This window comes from Aptenodytes patagonicus, chromosome 6 (assembly GCF_965638725.1).
Source record: "Aptenodytes patagonicus chromosome 6, bAptPat1.pri.cur, whole genome shotgun sequence".
Lineage (NCBI taxonomy): Eukaryota > Metazoa > Chordata > Aves > Sphenisciformes > Spheniscidae > Aptenodytes > Aptenodytes patagonicus.
In genome coordinates, this window is record NC_134954.1 from 9,471,876 (window position 1) to 9,486,554 (window position 14,679).

A 14,679-nucleotide genomic window follows, 5' to 3' on the forward strand; every position below is an offset into this window, starting at 1 on the left:
TGCAGCCTAGACCTCTCCGGGGGCCTCCTTGCCAGCCTGAGCTCCCCAGGCACGGGAGCTCAGCACTGCTGGGTGCCGAAGGGAGAAGCCTCCCCATTTCAAAGCAGTCCCATGGCTGAGATGAACAGAGTGGGAAAACACTGCGGCACTCCCAAAAATGCCCTGGAAACTCTCCGATTACAGAAGGCACAACTTAAACCCTATTCTTACACAATTTCCTGGTTATAGATCCCTCTGGTCACGCTGGTGGCGTGCAAGAGGAAGCAGGACAGTGGTATTGATTGCACAGCTGCCCTCGGCAGCCTTAGGCTGACCCGGGACCAGCACACCACACCGTGCTCCCCGCTCCCATCCCCACGACCATCCCTGCCTCTTCGCTTCCTATGTGGTGCTGGTGCTGTTACTGGCACTGCCATGTTGCGGTGGGCTCTGGGTGGCCGCCAGTGCTGGCACTGCCTGGGACCCTGAGTGCTGCCCCCGCATCGCTCACCTTGGAGGTCTTGTTGGGGAGGACCTAACCCACAGGTCCTCAGGCAGGTGCTTTTACCCCCTTTCTCTAGCTGGGAGCAAAGTACCTGCTAGCTGCCTGTGATGGTGGACCTTAGGAGAGGTCCCAGACCTTCTCAGGTCCAAGGGCGCACGTAGCTGGGGCTGGAAGGGCAGCTGCTGCCTCCATTTCTGCCGTTGGGCAAGATCTTCACTGCTGTCTCCCATGACAAGAAGCTAATAAAAGCTGGAGGCATCTTGGGAATCCACAGTGCTGGAAATGATAAAAGTTCATCCTGCAGGAAAGGATATCTACATCAAAGGGACAGCTACAGACTACAAAGGCCTGACACTTGAGTCCTTGTATGGCTGCAAGGCCATTTGCCTTTGCTTCTGCCTAAAACCTAGGGAGAGCTCGAATAGAACATTATTTTGTGGAAAGCAAAAGCTTTGTTTCTGCTTGTGATCACGTGGAAGCTGCTGTAGGTGTGCTGTGTGCTCTGTCACACGGGTTTTATTTGTTTTTGGAGCTGGTAAAGTAACACTGAGAAGCCCATTAATGAGTGGAAGCAAGCCTGTGCAACCTCCAGACCCAGAGGCACGGCACTTACAGTGCTTGATGTTTGCTGGGAGCTCAGCGGCAGTGGTGTTAAGTCAGTTTGTCAGATGTTTGGAAGAGGAATGGAGTTATCCTGGGCTGTGAGCAGGCTAATGCTGAATCCACAGCCAGCCCGGGCTGTCGGCGTGTCTGGGCTGAGATGGTACATCCTGTACCTTCTCTTGGGATTTAAAAAAAACCCAAGGTACTGCTGACAGTTGTGAGCAAGGAGGAGCAGCTGAATTCCCTGGGTATCAGCTGAGGCAGTGGTGGTGGTTGTAAGATAGAGCAGTACAGGTGGGCTGTTGCCTGGGATGAAGCTTTCCGGAGTTGGAGATAACCATTTCCAGCAGGCAGGTCCTCCTGCCTGAGTTCGCCTGGTTTCCTGGGCTCTTCATGCAGGCAGGTTGCCCTGATTTGGAGACTTTGCTCTTTTCCAAGTGCTTTTGCCCTGGGGGAGCAGGGAGATGCCTGCCATGACGGGCTCTGTGTTTCCCAAGCCCCTCAGTTGGTGAAGGCAGGAGAATTTGCCTCGCCTGTGCCCTGCCAGGCATGGTGACACACCGCTGCTGCCTGCCCACAGTCCTGCAACTTGGACCCTGTGCACTTTGGATTTTAAACCATTTTGAGGTTTTGACCTGATTTGTGGCAAGTGCAGCTGCTTGATGCGCGGGGGGAACGGTTCTAGGAATTCTTTGGCAATGGCTGCCAAGAAGCAGCCAAAATTACAGAACAAGCAGAACCTACAAGGAACTGGCAGCAGAATTCATTTCAGGAATTCAGCATTACTTTCTGATAGAAAATTATCCGAAAAGGTAAAGGGTTTTGTTGTTTACATCTGTGCACATCATTAACATGTAGGACCTGTTGTACTTATTCCCATTACCAACCAAACCTGAAACCATTTAAACACAGTGAATAAGTTTGACAAGATCTGACAACCACAACTGTGCATCAATTAGCACGAATACTATTAACAATATTAATACTAATAACTGTCCCTTCTGAGATATTGGACATTACAAAGATTATTTTTTCCAACAACCAAGACACTTGTGTGTGTTTGGGTAAGGCAGTCAGGACTCTCCAAGCATGGGTTCAAGCTTTCCCTCCGAGGACGTTGCTGTCCTGCAGAGAGCACGCGGGGGTGGTGGTCCTCGTTTGCAAGGGCTGCCTGAGAAGTTTGCCATGACTTTGCTACGGGCTTTTTTGTTGATTATAGCACACAAGTCCAGGATGTGTGTGTCAGGTGAGCATGTATCAGTTATCGTACCTGCACTTGTCTTCAACTCCCGAACTTCTCAATTTCAGCTCCTGAACATCTCAGTTTCAGTGTCTAGAGGTAGGTGTCACACTGGTGGCATCTTCCGGAGCTGCTGCGCTTGTCACAGGACTTTCAAGAAAGGCTCTTTCTAGTGGTGAGATTACGGTGCAGTTTGCATGGCATAAATTCCCAGCGTGGCCGTCTCTCCCCGCGGGCAGCTCCCGCTGCTCATTCTCCAACCTCTGCACCTGCCCTAAGCCCATGATCCCAAAGCGCTTTGGTTGGATTCATGGTCTTGGAAAAGGGGTAAACCCAGGTGTTCTGCAGGAAATTGATGTTTCCGGACAGACCAGGAAAAGCCCTGCTTGTTCAGGCATTTGGAGAATTGCAGCCCAGATTGCCCCGGTGGATTTACATTGCCTTTTCCATGTCACCGTGTCGCCAGCTCTGTGAGCTGCTGGACCAGTTTCTCCATGCCCAGTAGCACAGCTTCTGCACCAGCAGTCTCTTTGGCCTTTTCCCCTCTGATGCTTCACTTTGCAAACCCACACAGCTGACTTTTTTGGAGGACCCTGTGGTTTTCCAGCTATTGGGGCTGTCCCGGCTGCCCTCTCCGGTAGCCGGAGTTGGAAGGTGTCCTCCTGTCCGGTGGGGAGGTTGCAGAGGGCGAATCAGTTCCTCTGCCTTGTGCAAAGTGGTGTTAGCAGAACCGGCGTGAGCAGGGTTTCTGGGTCCGTTTTCCCAGTTCCGGGAAGCGCATTGTGGGGGTTGCTGGAGTACCTGTACTGGTAGATCATCAAACAAACAAACAAGCAGCAGGAGATCGAGAGGCTTTGCTGCATAGCTGGGATGCTTTCTGGAGCGGTTCGGTGCTGGGGCCGCACGGGGAAGCTCCCCGCAATCCTCTGGAAGGGCTCCCACAACACCCTCCTGCTCTCTGAAGCTTGGTGACGGCTCCCCTTCGTGCCGGGACTCCCCCGTGGCAGCACAGCTGGGACTCCCGAACGGGGATGGAGGGATGGAGGCCTTTTATTTCTCCTCCCCACAGCAGCAAGTGAGCATCTCTGAAGGGAGAATGTCTCCTCTGTTCCTGAGAGTCCCATCGGTGGGTGAGGGTGGCCTGGGGGAGGCTGCCCATGCCTCTGAGTCAGGCAGGCAGGAGGGTGCTGCCGGAGCGGTGTCTGCTCACAGTTGTTACAGAAATCTGCCATTTTGGCAATGATTAGGCCCGCAGTGTTTGAGTGCCCCCGTGAATGGGCTGCCCCCTCTCCTTCCCCAGCGCTGAATGAGTGGATGGTCTGACGCACACAGCCCACCGCTCTGCGCCGCCGCTTGCACCATGGGCGTTTGATCTGTAGAGGGGAGGAAACCGATGCGACCAAGACAGAGTGATTTATGGTCCCACCTCTACTCAGAGGGTGATTTTAGCACTGGCATGTGGCATGAAAATTTTGTGGGCGGCTGGCCTTGAAAATCTGTGTCCCAAGGAAAGGTTTTGCTTGCGAGCTGCATTCACAAATTGCTGCTAATCATCTATTTAAGTGTGCACATTTTTGGTCTGCTAAGTCCATGCAGAAATGTAATCATCGAGAATCAATTTCCTGCTCCAAATACAGGCCTTTTAAAAGTTTGGCATGCAGACCGTGCTCTAGTAGAGACCAGCGCTGTACAGACATAATTTGTGTATTACGTGAGAAGTTTATTAAGGAATTATTGATGTCTTCATTGAAGATCTCAGTCCGTTGGTTCGGCAGTGTTTTCCAGGAGAGGGCTGGAGGTCCTGCCTGAGCTGGACCCTCGCCCTGAACCCGTCGGAGGAGGGTAAGGCAGTCCTGGTATGCACACCAACACATCCTGCCCTTTGTCCCGGGCTGGGAATTGGGGTTGCTTTGCCCCAGGGTGACATTTTCCCCTGCAGAGTGGGGGGTACCGCTGTGTTGGTGATGCCATTGCACATCACTGGGCGCATGGTGCTCCTGAAAAGTGCCGAGCTGGGATTTCCTGGGTTACACAAGCTGCTCAGCCTCAGCTAAGGCGCTCTGGGCCAGGCTGGTACTGAACCTGCCGCCCCAGCTCCTTAAGGGCTTTAGCATTTGCACACGGGAAATAAGCAATTAGCAACAAGGGCCGCTTTGTTGCAAAGCTTCTGCCTGCAGCAGGGCTGAGCTCGCCCGGCCGAGGTCTGGCAGCGCTCAGGCTGGAAGGGGGAGCGTGGGTCAGATGCTGCCCTGGGTGCAATCCCGGGGCGGCTGCCTCCCTCCGGCTGCAGCAGAAACTTGGAAGGGTCCGTCTTCACTGCAGCAATGCCTTTTGGTGGGGGGGGAGCTGGGGGAAGGGGAGATGGCCTTTTCCTGAGGGTTAATCTCGGTCAGAGTGGTGGTAAGGGGCTGGCAGCTGCCTGCCACAGTGAGGTTTAGCCAAGAGGAGGAGAAGGGTGCAGGGAGGTTTCTTGGCTGTGCTCTTACTTCTTCCTGAGGATTAGGGGGGAAGCCGCCATCATCCCCTGGACGGATGACGCCGTCATCCCTATGCCATCATTCTTCCCTTTCCACCACCCACAGCCTCTCCTCTGGGCGGCACAGAAGCCGCTGCCAGGGGGTCCTCCAGGCTGCTGTGGGAGCCAGGTTGCTTTTAAGTCTGTATCTGTTGTCCCCAGAAGCCTTTACATTTATTTACCCCTTCTGTTTGCTCTCTCCCCCTCCATTTCCAACACGTCTCCCATCCCCATCAGGACGCTGCGTACTTCCCATTGGGGCTCCCATCCCGTCCTCCTCCTCAGCTGGCTTGCTGGAGCCCCGCCGGTACTGGGCACTGGGCAGATGGGCAGCTCGGCCGGGGATTGCTCGGCGGGACCGCAGCCACGCACTGCATCCTTCTGCCTGCCCCGGGGGAGCGCTGGCAGCAGCACGGAGCGGAGGAGCGCGGCGTGCTCGCGCCTTGTTGCTTATTGCACAGGAACAGCGGTGTTTGCCAGCAGCTGCAGCTGGGGATAATGCCACCAGCCGTCTGTTTTCTGGCTCAGGAACTGAAAAGTGTATTTAGAGGTAGCAAGAGCGTGTACTTGTTGTTTTAGTTGGTGTTTGGGCTGGCAGGGCTGCTGTCAGAGTGGTGCAGAGAAGACGGCAGCCCGTGCTTCCCTTCTGCACCAGGAGCCCTGTGCCCAGCTGGCTGGGGATGAGGCTTGGGGTCCCCCAGCCCCTGACCCTCAGGGGAGCGGCTCACTGACAAAGTGCGTCCTCAAGGTGCTGGCCCACCGCTGCTGCCCCTCCTGCCCTCCCAAACAGCTGGCCCAAACTCTGCCAGCGCTTGCAAGAGGTGGCTGCAAACCAGTGAGCTCCAGCAAGGAGTTTACTGGCCCAGGGATGTTTATTGCATCCAGAAATTTGCAGGCCCCTTATTCTTGTGGGTTTATCCCATGGCTGTTGGCTTTGCTTCCCCCTTTGGTGAGGGAGAGACTGTGCATCCTTCCTCCCCTTGTACTGCACTGCTCAGGCTCATGCAGTGCACGTGCACAGTGCACAGCGGCATTCGGAGACCCTGCAGCCTTCCAGGAGCATCCTCTGATGGCAGCCGCCCTGGGGCTGGCCCAGCATCTGATTTCACTTCACTTCACTTCACTTCTTTTTGACCCAGCTCCTTGTTTCCCCGGCTGCATGGGGGGATCCCGCAGGCTGTCTGTCCACACTTCTGGAGATGCAGCCGCCTGGGGAGGATCCACGTCCTCATCAGCAAGGCCTGCGGCGGCTGCGCAGCTGGTGTGGCAGGGTTGCAACCTCTTGAACATCTCAGGTGGGTACAGGCACGCAAGCCCAGTTTGCTGCCTGTGGGGCCAGTGCTTCGGGCTTGCTGCTGGTCACCCAGCTGGCAGTAACTCCTCCAGCCTGCCTTTCCTGCCAGCAAGGGCACCCTGCTGCTTTACCAGCAGTTTCTGGCTTATCCCATGAGGTTGTCCCATAACCCAGAGCTGAAGTAAACAAATGGAAGCTCATGGGTTTGGACAAAGTCTTCCCCCTACCCAGCATTTGCCCCTTGCTATGCATGAAAGCAAGAGAAGGACCTGCAAAATAGAGCTGATAGGTGGAGCGGTCCCTTCTCCCCCTGGCAGCTATTCCCAGTGAGGCATTTTAAAGTGTGCGATGACAGCTCTGCAAGCCCGGGGCTCGTGACCGCCGGCCTGCGAGGCAGGGGAGGTGCTGCCAGAGCGCCCTGCGCTGGGCCAGCAAGGGAAGTCCTGGTGGAAGCAGGGTTTTTTTATCTGGGCTGCCTGGGCCTGGCATTTGAATGCTTGGAAATGCTCTTCTCCAGATGTTTCCTAGCACACGCTGGCTCTGTTTATAAACAGCTCCTCAAAGCAAAGCCTGTCGGGGCTGCAGGCAGGCGCTTGCAGCAGTGGCCCCGTACAGCTCCCCTGCACCCCGCTACGGGGTCGGGGGCCCGGGGTCACCTCTTTCCCCTCCTGTCTAGAGGGGCTGGGGTGGTTAACAAAAGCCTGAGATGCCTCCGCTTCCTTTCTCCCGGCCAGCAGCTTCCTGCCCCGTTGCATCCCTGGGGTGGCCGGCATCTCCGGGATGCCTTCCTGCCTTTCGCTGCCGGGAGAGTGGGGAGCAGGGCACCCCAGAGCCGAGGCCGGCAGCATGCTGGGTCTGCCTGAACCACCTGTCCCAAGGGAGATCCCGGCTGCTCCAGGGGCTTGGGGCGGGAAGACAGGGGAGACCTCATCGCTCTCTACAACTACCTGAAAGGAGGTTGTAGCGAGGTGGGGGTCGGTCTCTTCTCCCAAGTAACAAGCGATAGGACGAGAGGAAACGGCCTCAAGTTGCGCCAGGGGAGGTTTAGATTGGACACAAGGAAAAATGTCTTTACTGAAAGAGTGGTGAAACATTGGAACAGGCTGCCCAGGGAAGTGGTTGAGTCCCCATCCCTGGACATATTTAAAAGACGAGTAGATGAGGCACTTAGGGACATTTTAGTGGGCATGGTGGTGTTAGGTTGATGGTTGGACTCGATGATCTTAGAGGTCTTTTCCAACCTTAATGATTCTATGATTCTATGACACTTCCATTGCATCCAACCACGGTTTCAGTTCCTTAAAGGAAAGTGGTTGTCTTGGGAGGGGCTGCACCCCCAGCAGCCCAGCCCCTCCCTGGATCCTGGCAGCGTGATCATCAAGCCCCTGCAATTTCCGTCCCCCCCGTGTTTTGCCAAAATTTGAGGTGGGTGCCAAGGGCGGACGGCAGGCAGGACAAAGCAGCACAGGGCACAGGCTGGGTTAGCTGTTCAGCTCATTGCTGTGCTTCCCCGGCCCCATCTCCTCCAAAGAAAATGATGCTCTCATACCCGCTGCTCCTTCTTCTTCCAGCTGGGTGGAGGTGCCTTTCGACCACACTTTTCTCTGTCCTGGCCCCTGCAGAAGGAGAGAGATGAGAGTCTCCATTACAAGGACAAAAGCCGAGCGAAATCCAGGCTAAACAGATGCTGCCGGTGGCCCTGCCAAAATACCTTTCCCTCGGTTGGCCCGAGCCCAGCACTGGAAAGGCTGCGGCGCGGTGCTGCGAGCAGGTTCCCAAGCTGTCGGCGCTGCGGAGCCACCCACAGCTCGTCGCATCCTGGATCTCGCCCCAGCATCGCTCCCCGGGGACTGCCCTGTCCTCCCCCCCCAACCCCGCTCCCCTGCGGTCCCTGCACACGGCCTGGGGAGGATGGCCTCGTCACGCCAGCGCCGGGAGGAAGGGCTGAACAATTGCTGCTTGTCGGTCTGTCTCCTCTCCCTGCAGAAAAGGGTACGTTGCTCCCTTCTCGTTATCAGCCATCGCCAGGTAATCCGCTGGGGAACAGCATTGGTGAAAAATTGAGTCATTTGATACAGATCTGCTTTTGCCTTGCCACGGCCTGGCGATGCTGAGGCCTTGGGCGCTTGCATTTTTCCTATTCTAGCTACTTGCAGGGGCTGTAATCTCGTCCCTTAGCTTGGGAAGCGTGTTTTTGGAGGTAAGAATGTGAAAGGAGTTGGCTCCACTGCTATGGAGCTGGAAAGACGCCTCCCTCCATGACACTGCTCCCCCTCTCCCTCCTGCCAGCTTCCAGCATCATTTTTTGGGCACAGGGATAGCTTTCCTGGCACTGCTAGGGAGAAGCAGAGGGAGCAGAGTATGCAGAGGTGGGCTTGAGCCAGTCTCTGCTCAGACCCCTGGACCTGAGCACCTCGGGAGGCTGATCAGTGCGAGGCTGAGTCTTGTCTTTGCAGGTTGAGCTTCCCTCTAATGCTGCGTGGAGAGCGCTTTGCTTTCCTTTTCTCATGAGCATCCACAAGTCGTCTTTGTGGATGCTGTCTTTTAGCATGATGTGGATGCTTTTGTCTATCCCCAAGACATAACTGCTCTTTGCCCAGGCAGAGCCCTTTCATCTCTTCCCTGCCCTTTAGATCAAACAAGCGTTGCTGCCCACGGGCTCCAGTGAGGCAGCCAGTCCTCCACTCCCCTTCCCCAAGAGGCGTGCAGACGCCTGCTCAAAAACTGAGCCTTCCTTCCATGGGAAACTGGCGCTTGGAAAAACCCTTTCCGTCCTGAATCAGGTGAAAGGGAGCGGTGTAAAGACCCTTAATGAAATGAGAAATTTCAGAGGTTTGAATCTGAAGCGTCTAAATGGAAAGTTGTAAGGAAGTGATGCTGCATGGTGGTCGTGGTTCTCCAGATTGGGAAATAAAAAAGGTGCTCATGGTTGACGTTATTAATAGATCCACATTTTCTGCTGGGATAATTCTGTGGTGGCTGCTGAATCCCAGCTCTTGCCTTGGCCACTCTCGCCTGGGCAAGGCTCCTCGCAGTCCTGTGCTGTCCTGGCTCTTCTCAGGATCCAGCGGATCCAGAGGACAGGCCAGAAGGGTGGATTTAATAGTCTGATCTCTGCACAAGCCGTAGGATTCCCTGAGCTAGTGCTTGTTAGAGCTGAACACAGCTTCTTACAAGAAAAATTTCAATTTAAATGTTTGCAGTGGGGGAGTACCCACCATGACTCTGGAGCTGTCCCAGGGGCTAATGTCCTTGCATCTTCTCGCGTCTGAATTAGCCCAGCTTCAGCTTCCAAGCATGGGACCACTTTAAACCTTCGGGTGCTAAATCCACACCATCTACCAACAAATTCTTGTCTCCTGTAGGTGCACAGAGACTTTGGTTGGTGTCTGACAGATTCAGAGGGGAACCAGAGGCAGGCTTGGCTTATTCTTTCTAAGTGTTTCTCTCCAACATCTTCACAGCAAGGTGCAAAAAAACCTGCTGTAGCTTTGCCTTAAGTGTTAGGGTTGGAAGGAGAGCACGGTGCTGGCACCCCTGGGCTGTCAGACGTGGGGTGAGGGCCGTGGGTCCTTCCTGCCCTCCTTCGAACCGCAGGCTTGGCCAGCTCTCAGCTCCCCGGCTTTGTAGCAGAGGATGCTGCTTGGGGGCAGAAGACTTTCAGTCTGAATGGGAGCAATTTTTTGGGTCGGATTCAACCCCAGTTGCTTGGGTAATAGCATGGGATGAATTCAATTCCTGCAAGTGGGAGCAGCCGGTGTGTGTATGGTGGGGTGTGCTCACCGCCCCAGGGCTGAGGAAGGAGCCAAAGACTCTTTTGGTCTGCTTGCTTAGGTTGTCTAAATTTTTCCCATTTGAATCACCCTCTGGAGTTAGTTTTGTGTATTGCTAGACTTGCACCGCACTTTTCTCCTTGGCAGCTGGAAATTAGCTAGTGAAGATTGTGTCTGCCAGAGCTGCTACAGCTGAGCCTTCCTAGGGCTGCAAATGCTGAAAGCAGTGCTTATTTAGCTAATGAGGTGTTGCCATTGGATTTCTGGTTTTATTTTGAAGAAATATTTCTGCCACTCGGATTTATTTCAAGCCTTCTTTTTGCACAGTCTCAAACTGGGGCCCATCTTTGATCCGCAGCTTCCCCATAATCAAATCATAGTAATAATGATGCTGCGAGCTCTGCTGCTGAGATCCCATTAACTGCAGGACATCTTCCTGGGATGTACCAGCCATGGGGGCACTTCTGGTGGTTCGCCCTAGGCACTGGGGATGTGGTTTCATCGTCACGCGATCCTCTGTCCTGTTGGCTCACCAGAGCGATGCTGGTAGAAACAAAAGGGGCTTTAGGAGAGAGCAGGAAGAGTGTTTTGAGGTCTGGGCAATATCCTGTGCAGGGGGATGGAGAGAGACGCAGCCCATGAAGCACCAGGCTGCTCTGGGAGGCTAGGTGCCTCCAGCCAGCAGAATACAAGCACTGCGAGATCCCTTGGGTGGGTGGTAGATCCTGTGCTGTGATCCAGACTTGAGGTGGCTGCTCTTCGGGCTGCGCTCCCTGACTCCCCTGTTCCTGTTTTTCCTCTCTTTGCAGGCACACGTTCTGGCAGTATCGCCGCGAGAACCCCCAAACCAAAGTGGGGGACCCCCCTCCTGATGGGCTGCCCGGCTTCAACAGTGGTGTCCTGCTCCTGAACCTGGAAGCCATGAGGCAGTCCAAGCTCTACAACCAGCTGCTGGAACCCGCCATGGTGCAGAAGCTGACGGAGAAGTACCACTTCAAGGGCCACCTCGGGGACCAGGATTTCTTCACCATGGTGGGGATGGAGCACCCAGAGCTCTTCCATGTGCTTGACTGCACGTGGAACCGGCAGCTTTGCACATGGTGGAGGGACCATGGATACAGTGACGTGTTCGACCAGTACTTCCAGTGCGAGGGTGAGGTCAAAATTTACCACGGGAACTGCAACACCCCGATCCCTGAAGACTAGGGCACCTGCCACCCCCGGGAGCAGCTCTGACTGCAGCAGGCCCTGCAGAGCCATAGTGGCTGCACCAGCAGTCCCTTGGGAAGGGTGGCCAGCCCTGATCCGTTGCATCCCAGGGGGATCCCTAGGGATCCCAAGAGTGTTCAGTATCCCACTGCCTGTAGCCTCACCCCTGCAGGAGAAAGTGCAGTCCGGTAGTTGGAGTAGGGCATTCACAGTCACCGTGCCCGGGCTCAGCTCCCAGCTCTCACCTGGCTCTGCTTGGGGCAAGTCCACAGTGCCCGTCTGTGCCACAGCCACCGGGGCACGGGGACAGCCGAGGGCCTTCAGGCGACCGCTGCTTTTGCACATGGCAGGGTGCTGCTCTGGGCGTGCTCTGCAGCCTTGCCTTGTCTAATGATCAGCAGGAGGCCACAGCCAGGCAGTTGGGTTTCGTTTTGGCATTCGTCGGTGGCCCGTTTCTGCATCTCACGCAGAGCATCCGTCTGGTCCCTCTGGAGAGCAGACACCGTCCTCAGGTCATCTTCCTTTTGAAGCATTCCAGAAAGGCGAGAGGGTTTTAAAGACTGAAAAGCTGCTTTAAATTGGGTTACTTACAAACAAAAATCGAATGCTAGATGAGCTTTAAAGCCTCCCATTGGTTCTTCTTAGCAATAAAAGCTTTACTGCCCTATCTTGTCTTAAAAGCGTTCAGTGAGCGTGTACCAATAGGTTCATTTTTCTAGCTTTGCCTTTAACCTTTCATACAAGAATAAAGCTGCAGATGTAAAAGACACTCGGCTGTTTTTCTGTGGCACAACTGAAGTCCTGTGCGATAGGAGGTTTCATGCTCTTCTTATCATGATTAAAAAGTAGTTGATGTATATCTGTTGGGCAGTTGAATGTGGTGCCCTACATAGCTTCTTGCTGTGATTATCCCACGTCTGTCCCGAGCGAGCGATGCAAATAAATGGGCCGGCACACAGACTGAATTTTAAAAAAAGATCATCACCACTGTAGCCAGGGTTGGTTTGGAAGGAGCCGGGAACTGCCTGTGCTGTGAATGAGTGGGCTTCAGGCATGAGCACTCTGCGCCCTAAATAAATCCTGTCTCGGCTGGCCCGGCCAGCGCGCACAAGCTCCTGCGCAGGTCTCTGTCAGAGGGGGTGCACACACGCATTAAGCACTTTCAGCCCTGGTGGTTTTTACACCGAGCTGGCATGTGCCTGTGTGTGTGCACGTCTGTGTGTGCATCTGTGTGACGTGCACATGCAAGAGAGAGGGATGGGGACTTAATTATGGCTTAACCTAATAACAGCCCGCACAGTGTGCGGCAGGAGTTTCCCCCGTGTCCGTGAATGAACGTTTCTCTTTACTGAGGGAGAGGCTCTCCTCCCTCTAACTGATGTAAGGGGAACAGCAGGCTGAGATGCGGGCTGCAGCCCTAACCTCTTTGATTTGCTGAACCAATCCATTTCTGAATAGCACACAAGCTCTGCTTTAAGTATTTTCACATCCCCAGGGAAGGAACTGTGAAGAGGTGATTAAGGGCTAGTGAAAGAAGCAATAGCCTGCTGTATTAGACTCACATTTTCACCAAAACACAAGGTGATCAGGCCTCGCTGTGTAAGACAAGGCAAGCAGCCAGGGTGCTGGAGGCTGCAGCGGGGCAGGATTCAGGACAGGCGATGCACCATGATGATGTACCCTGAAGGACGAGGAAGTTTTGCAGTGGCTCAGCCAGCCAGAGCTGCCGCCATGCCTGGAGAGCATGTGCCCTCCCAGGGTGTCTGGAGGGTCTTTGCTCGGTCGGTGCTCGCTCTGATTTAGGTTTGAGCTGGGTGGGGACGTCCTTGCGTTGCGTGGCCGGGAGCAGCCCTGGGATCCACCCACCTCGTCCCTGCCCTGGCAGTGCCGTGCTGCTTTCCTGGGCTTCCTCGTGCAGTGTCACGGTCCCGTGGTTGGCATCGGCGCTTTGTCACCACCCTGGCATGTCCCAAGGCCCCTGCGATTGCCCCGAGCGGCTCCTGGGGCTGCCCCATGTGCACAGCCCCTGCCGTGCCCAGGATGCTGCTGCGGGGACTCAGCCCTGCACTCGCTGGCCAGGGCACACCGGTGGCACTGGTGACACATGGGGCCTTGAGTGCCAGGGCAAGACCTTGCTGTCGGTTTGGAAATGGACGTGCTGGAAATACAGGCCAGGTGGCTCGTGTCACCAGCCCTGGGGAGCGGCAGGCGATGAGCAAACGCAGCTTTTCCACGGGGCTGAGCAGCTCTGGCATGGCTCTGGGTGTTGGGGCTGGCCTGAAAGCACCATGATGGGTTTGGGGTGGCACTGCCACAGGGTGACACCGAGGCTGTTGGCCTCGGGAGCCAGGGCTGCGTGGGGCACCCTCTGCCTGCAGCCAGGGGATGCTTTCCTCAGAGTTGGGAGCACCTTTCCCTCTCTGTGGTGTCCTGGGGGCTGCGAGGGGCAGGGTACGCCTTCATGCAGCCACCCTGGCCCCCAGGCTGAAACCTTTTGCTTAAGTATTTTGCAAAAAAAAATGTTTCCAGTTTTTTCTGAGCAAAACGGCAGTCCACTGGGAAACTCGCTGCATTTTTTCAGCTGGGAAAAACATAAGTGAAACATTTAATTCAGCTCAGGGTGGTTTTCCCCAGGCACTGCAGACGGCCCAGTGGCACGGCTCCACATGCACAGTGCCCGCACCCCCCGACCCGCACGGTCCCCAGGGCCGTGACTAAGCGCCGCAGGCAGCGTGGACCTGCATGGCACTATATATAGACCCTGCACGCAGCCGGGGCCATGCTGCCTGTGTAATTATCTCCCCTTCATGCCCTGCTGATTGCAGGCACTAATGAGCTCAGCTGCAGAAGCTGCCGCAGCAGCCTGGGGCCGGCCAGCGTGGGGCTGCTGGCTCAGCCTTTTTGAAGGGCACTGCCGCCGGGTCCGCTTTGGGGCTGAAGCAGAGCTTGCTGTGCTTGGCCGGGGTGGCAGCACCCCTGCGGGCACACCACAGCCAGTTCCTGCACTCGGTGCCCAGCTGGCTGGCGGCTGCTGAGCCATCCCATTACTGCCCTTTGGCAGTAATTCCTGGAAGAATGGGGACTTTCCGTCCCCATCCCTCCTCGCACTCCAGCACCCTCCTGATGCACAGCCCAGCCTCGGGCAGACACTGAACCAGGCACACGAGGTCAAACCTGAGCATCCCCTCCCAGTCCCTGTGACACAGGCCTGGGGCCGTCACAACCAGCACTAGCAACCGCTAGCACAAGCACGGTAAAAGATGCTTGGTCAGCACTAAGCAGCACTAGTTTGCCCCTGGGCACCGGAGGTTTGCTGCAGTGATCCTGCAGCAGTGGCCTTGGGGCTGATGGGCAGCTCCTGGTCTCCAGGGGCTGGTGCCATGTCCTCGGGCCAGCGCTGGTCCCCTGCCTAGCTCAGGGGATCTGCAGACTCCGGAGCCCAGTTTCGGGTTGGTTGGGGCCCCCCAGAGACACGGTGGGCAAAAGGCAGCCCTGGGCAAGAGGCACATGGGGACACGCTGCTGTGACACGCAGTGATGGGGGGGACACAGCTGTGGGGAG

The 14,679-nt window shown here is 55.7% G+C and overlaps 1 protein-coding gene across 1 annotated transcript in view; it reads left to right on the forward strand.

Moving 5' to 3' along the window:
• Positions 1-11,785, forward strand: part of XXYLT1 (xyloside xylosyltransferase 1) — a 41,240-nt gene extending 29,455 nt beyond the window's left edge. Inside the window, exon 4 of the mRNA XM_076341061.1 lies at positions 10,719-11,785. Coding sequence (XP_076197176.1) covers positions 10,719-11,115 — 397 coding nt within the window. The 3' untranslated portion in view covers positions 11,116-11,785. The remainder of the gene's footprint in view (positions 1-10,718) is intronic.
• The last annotated feature ends 2,894 nt before the right edge of the window (positions 11,786-14,679 follow it).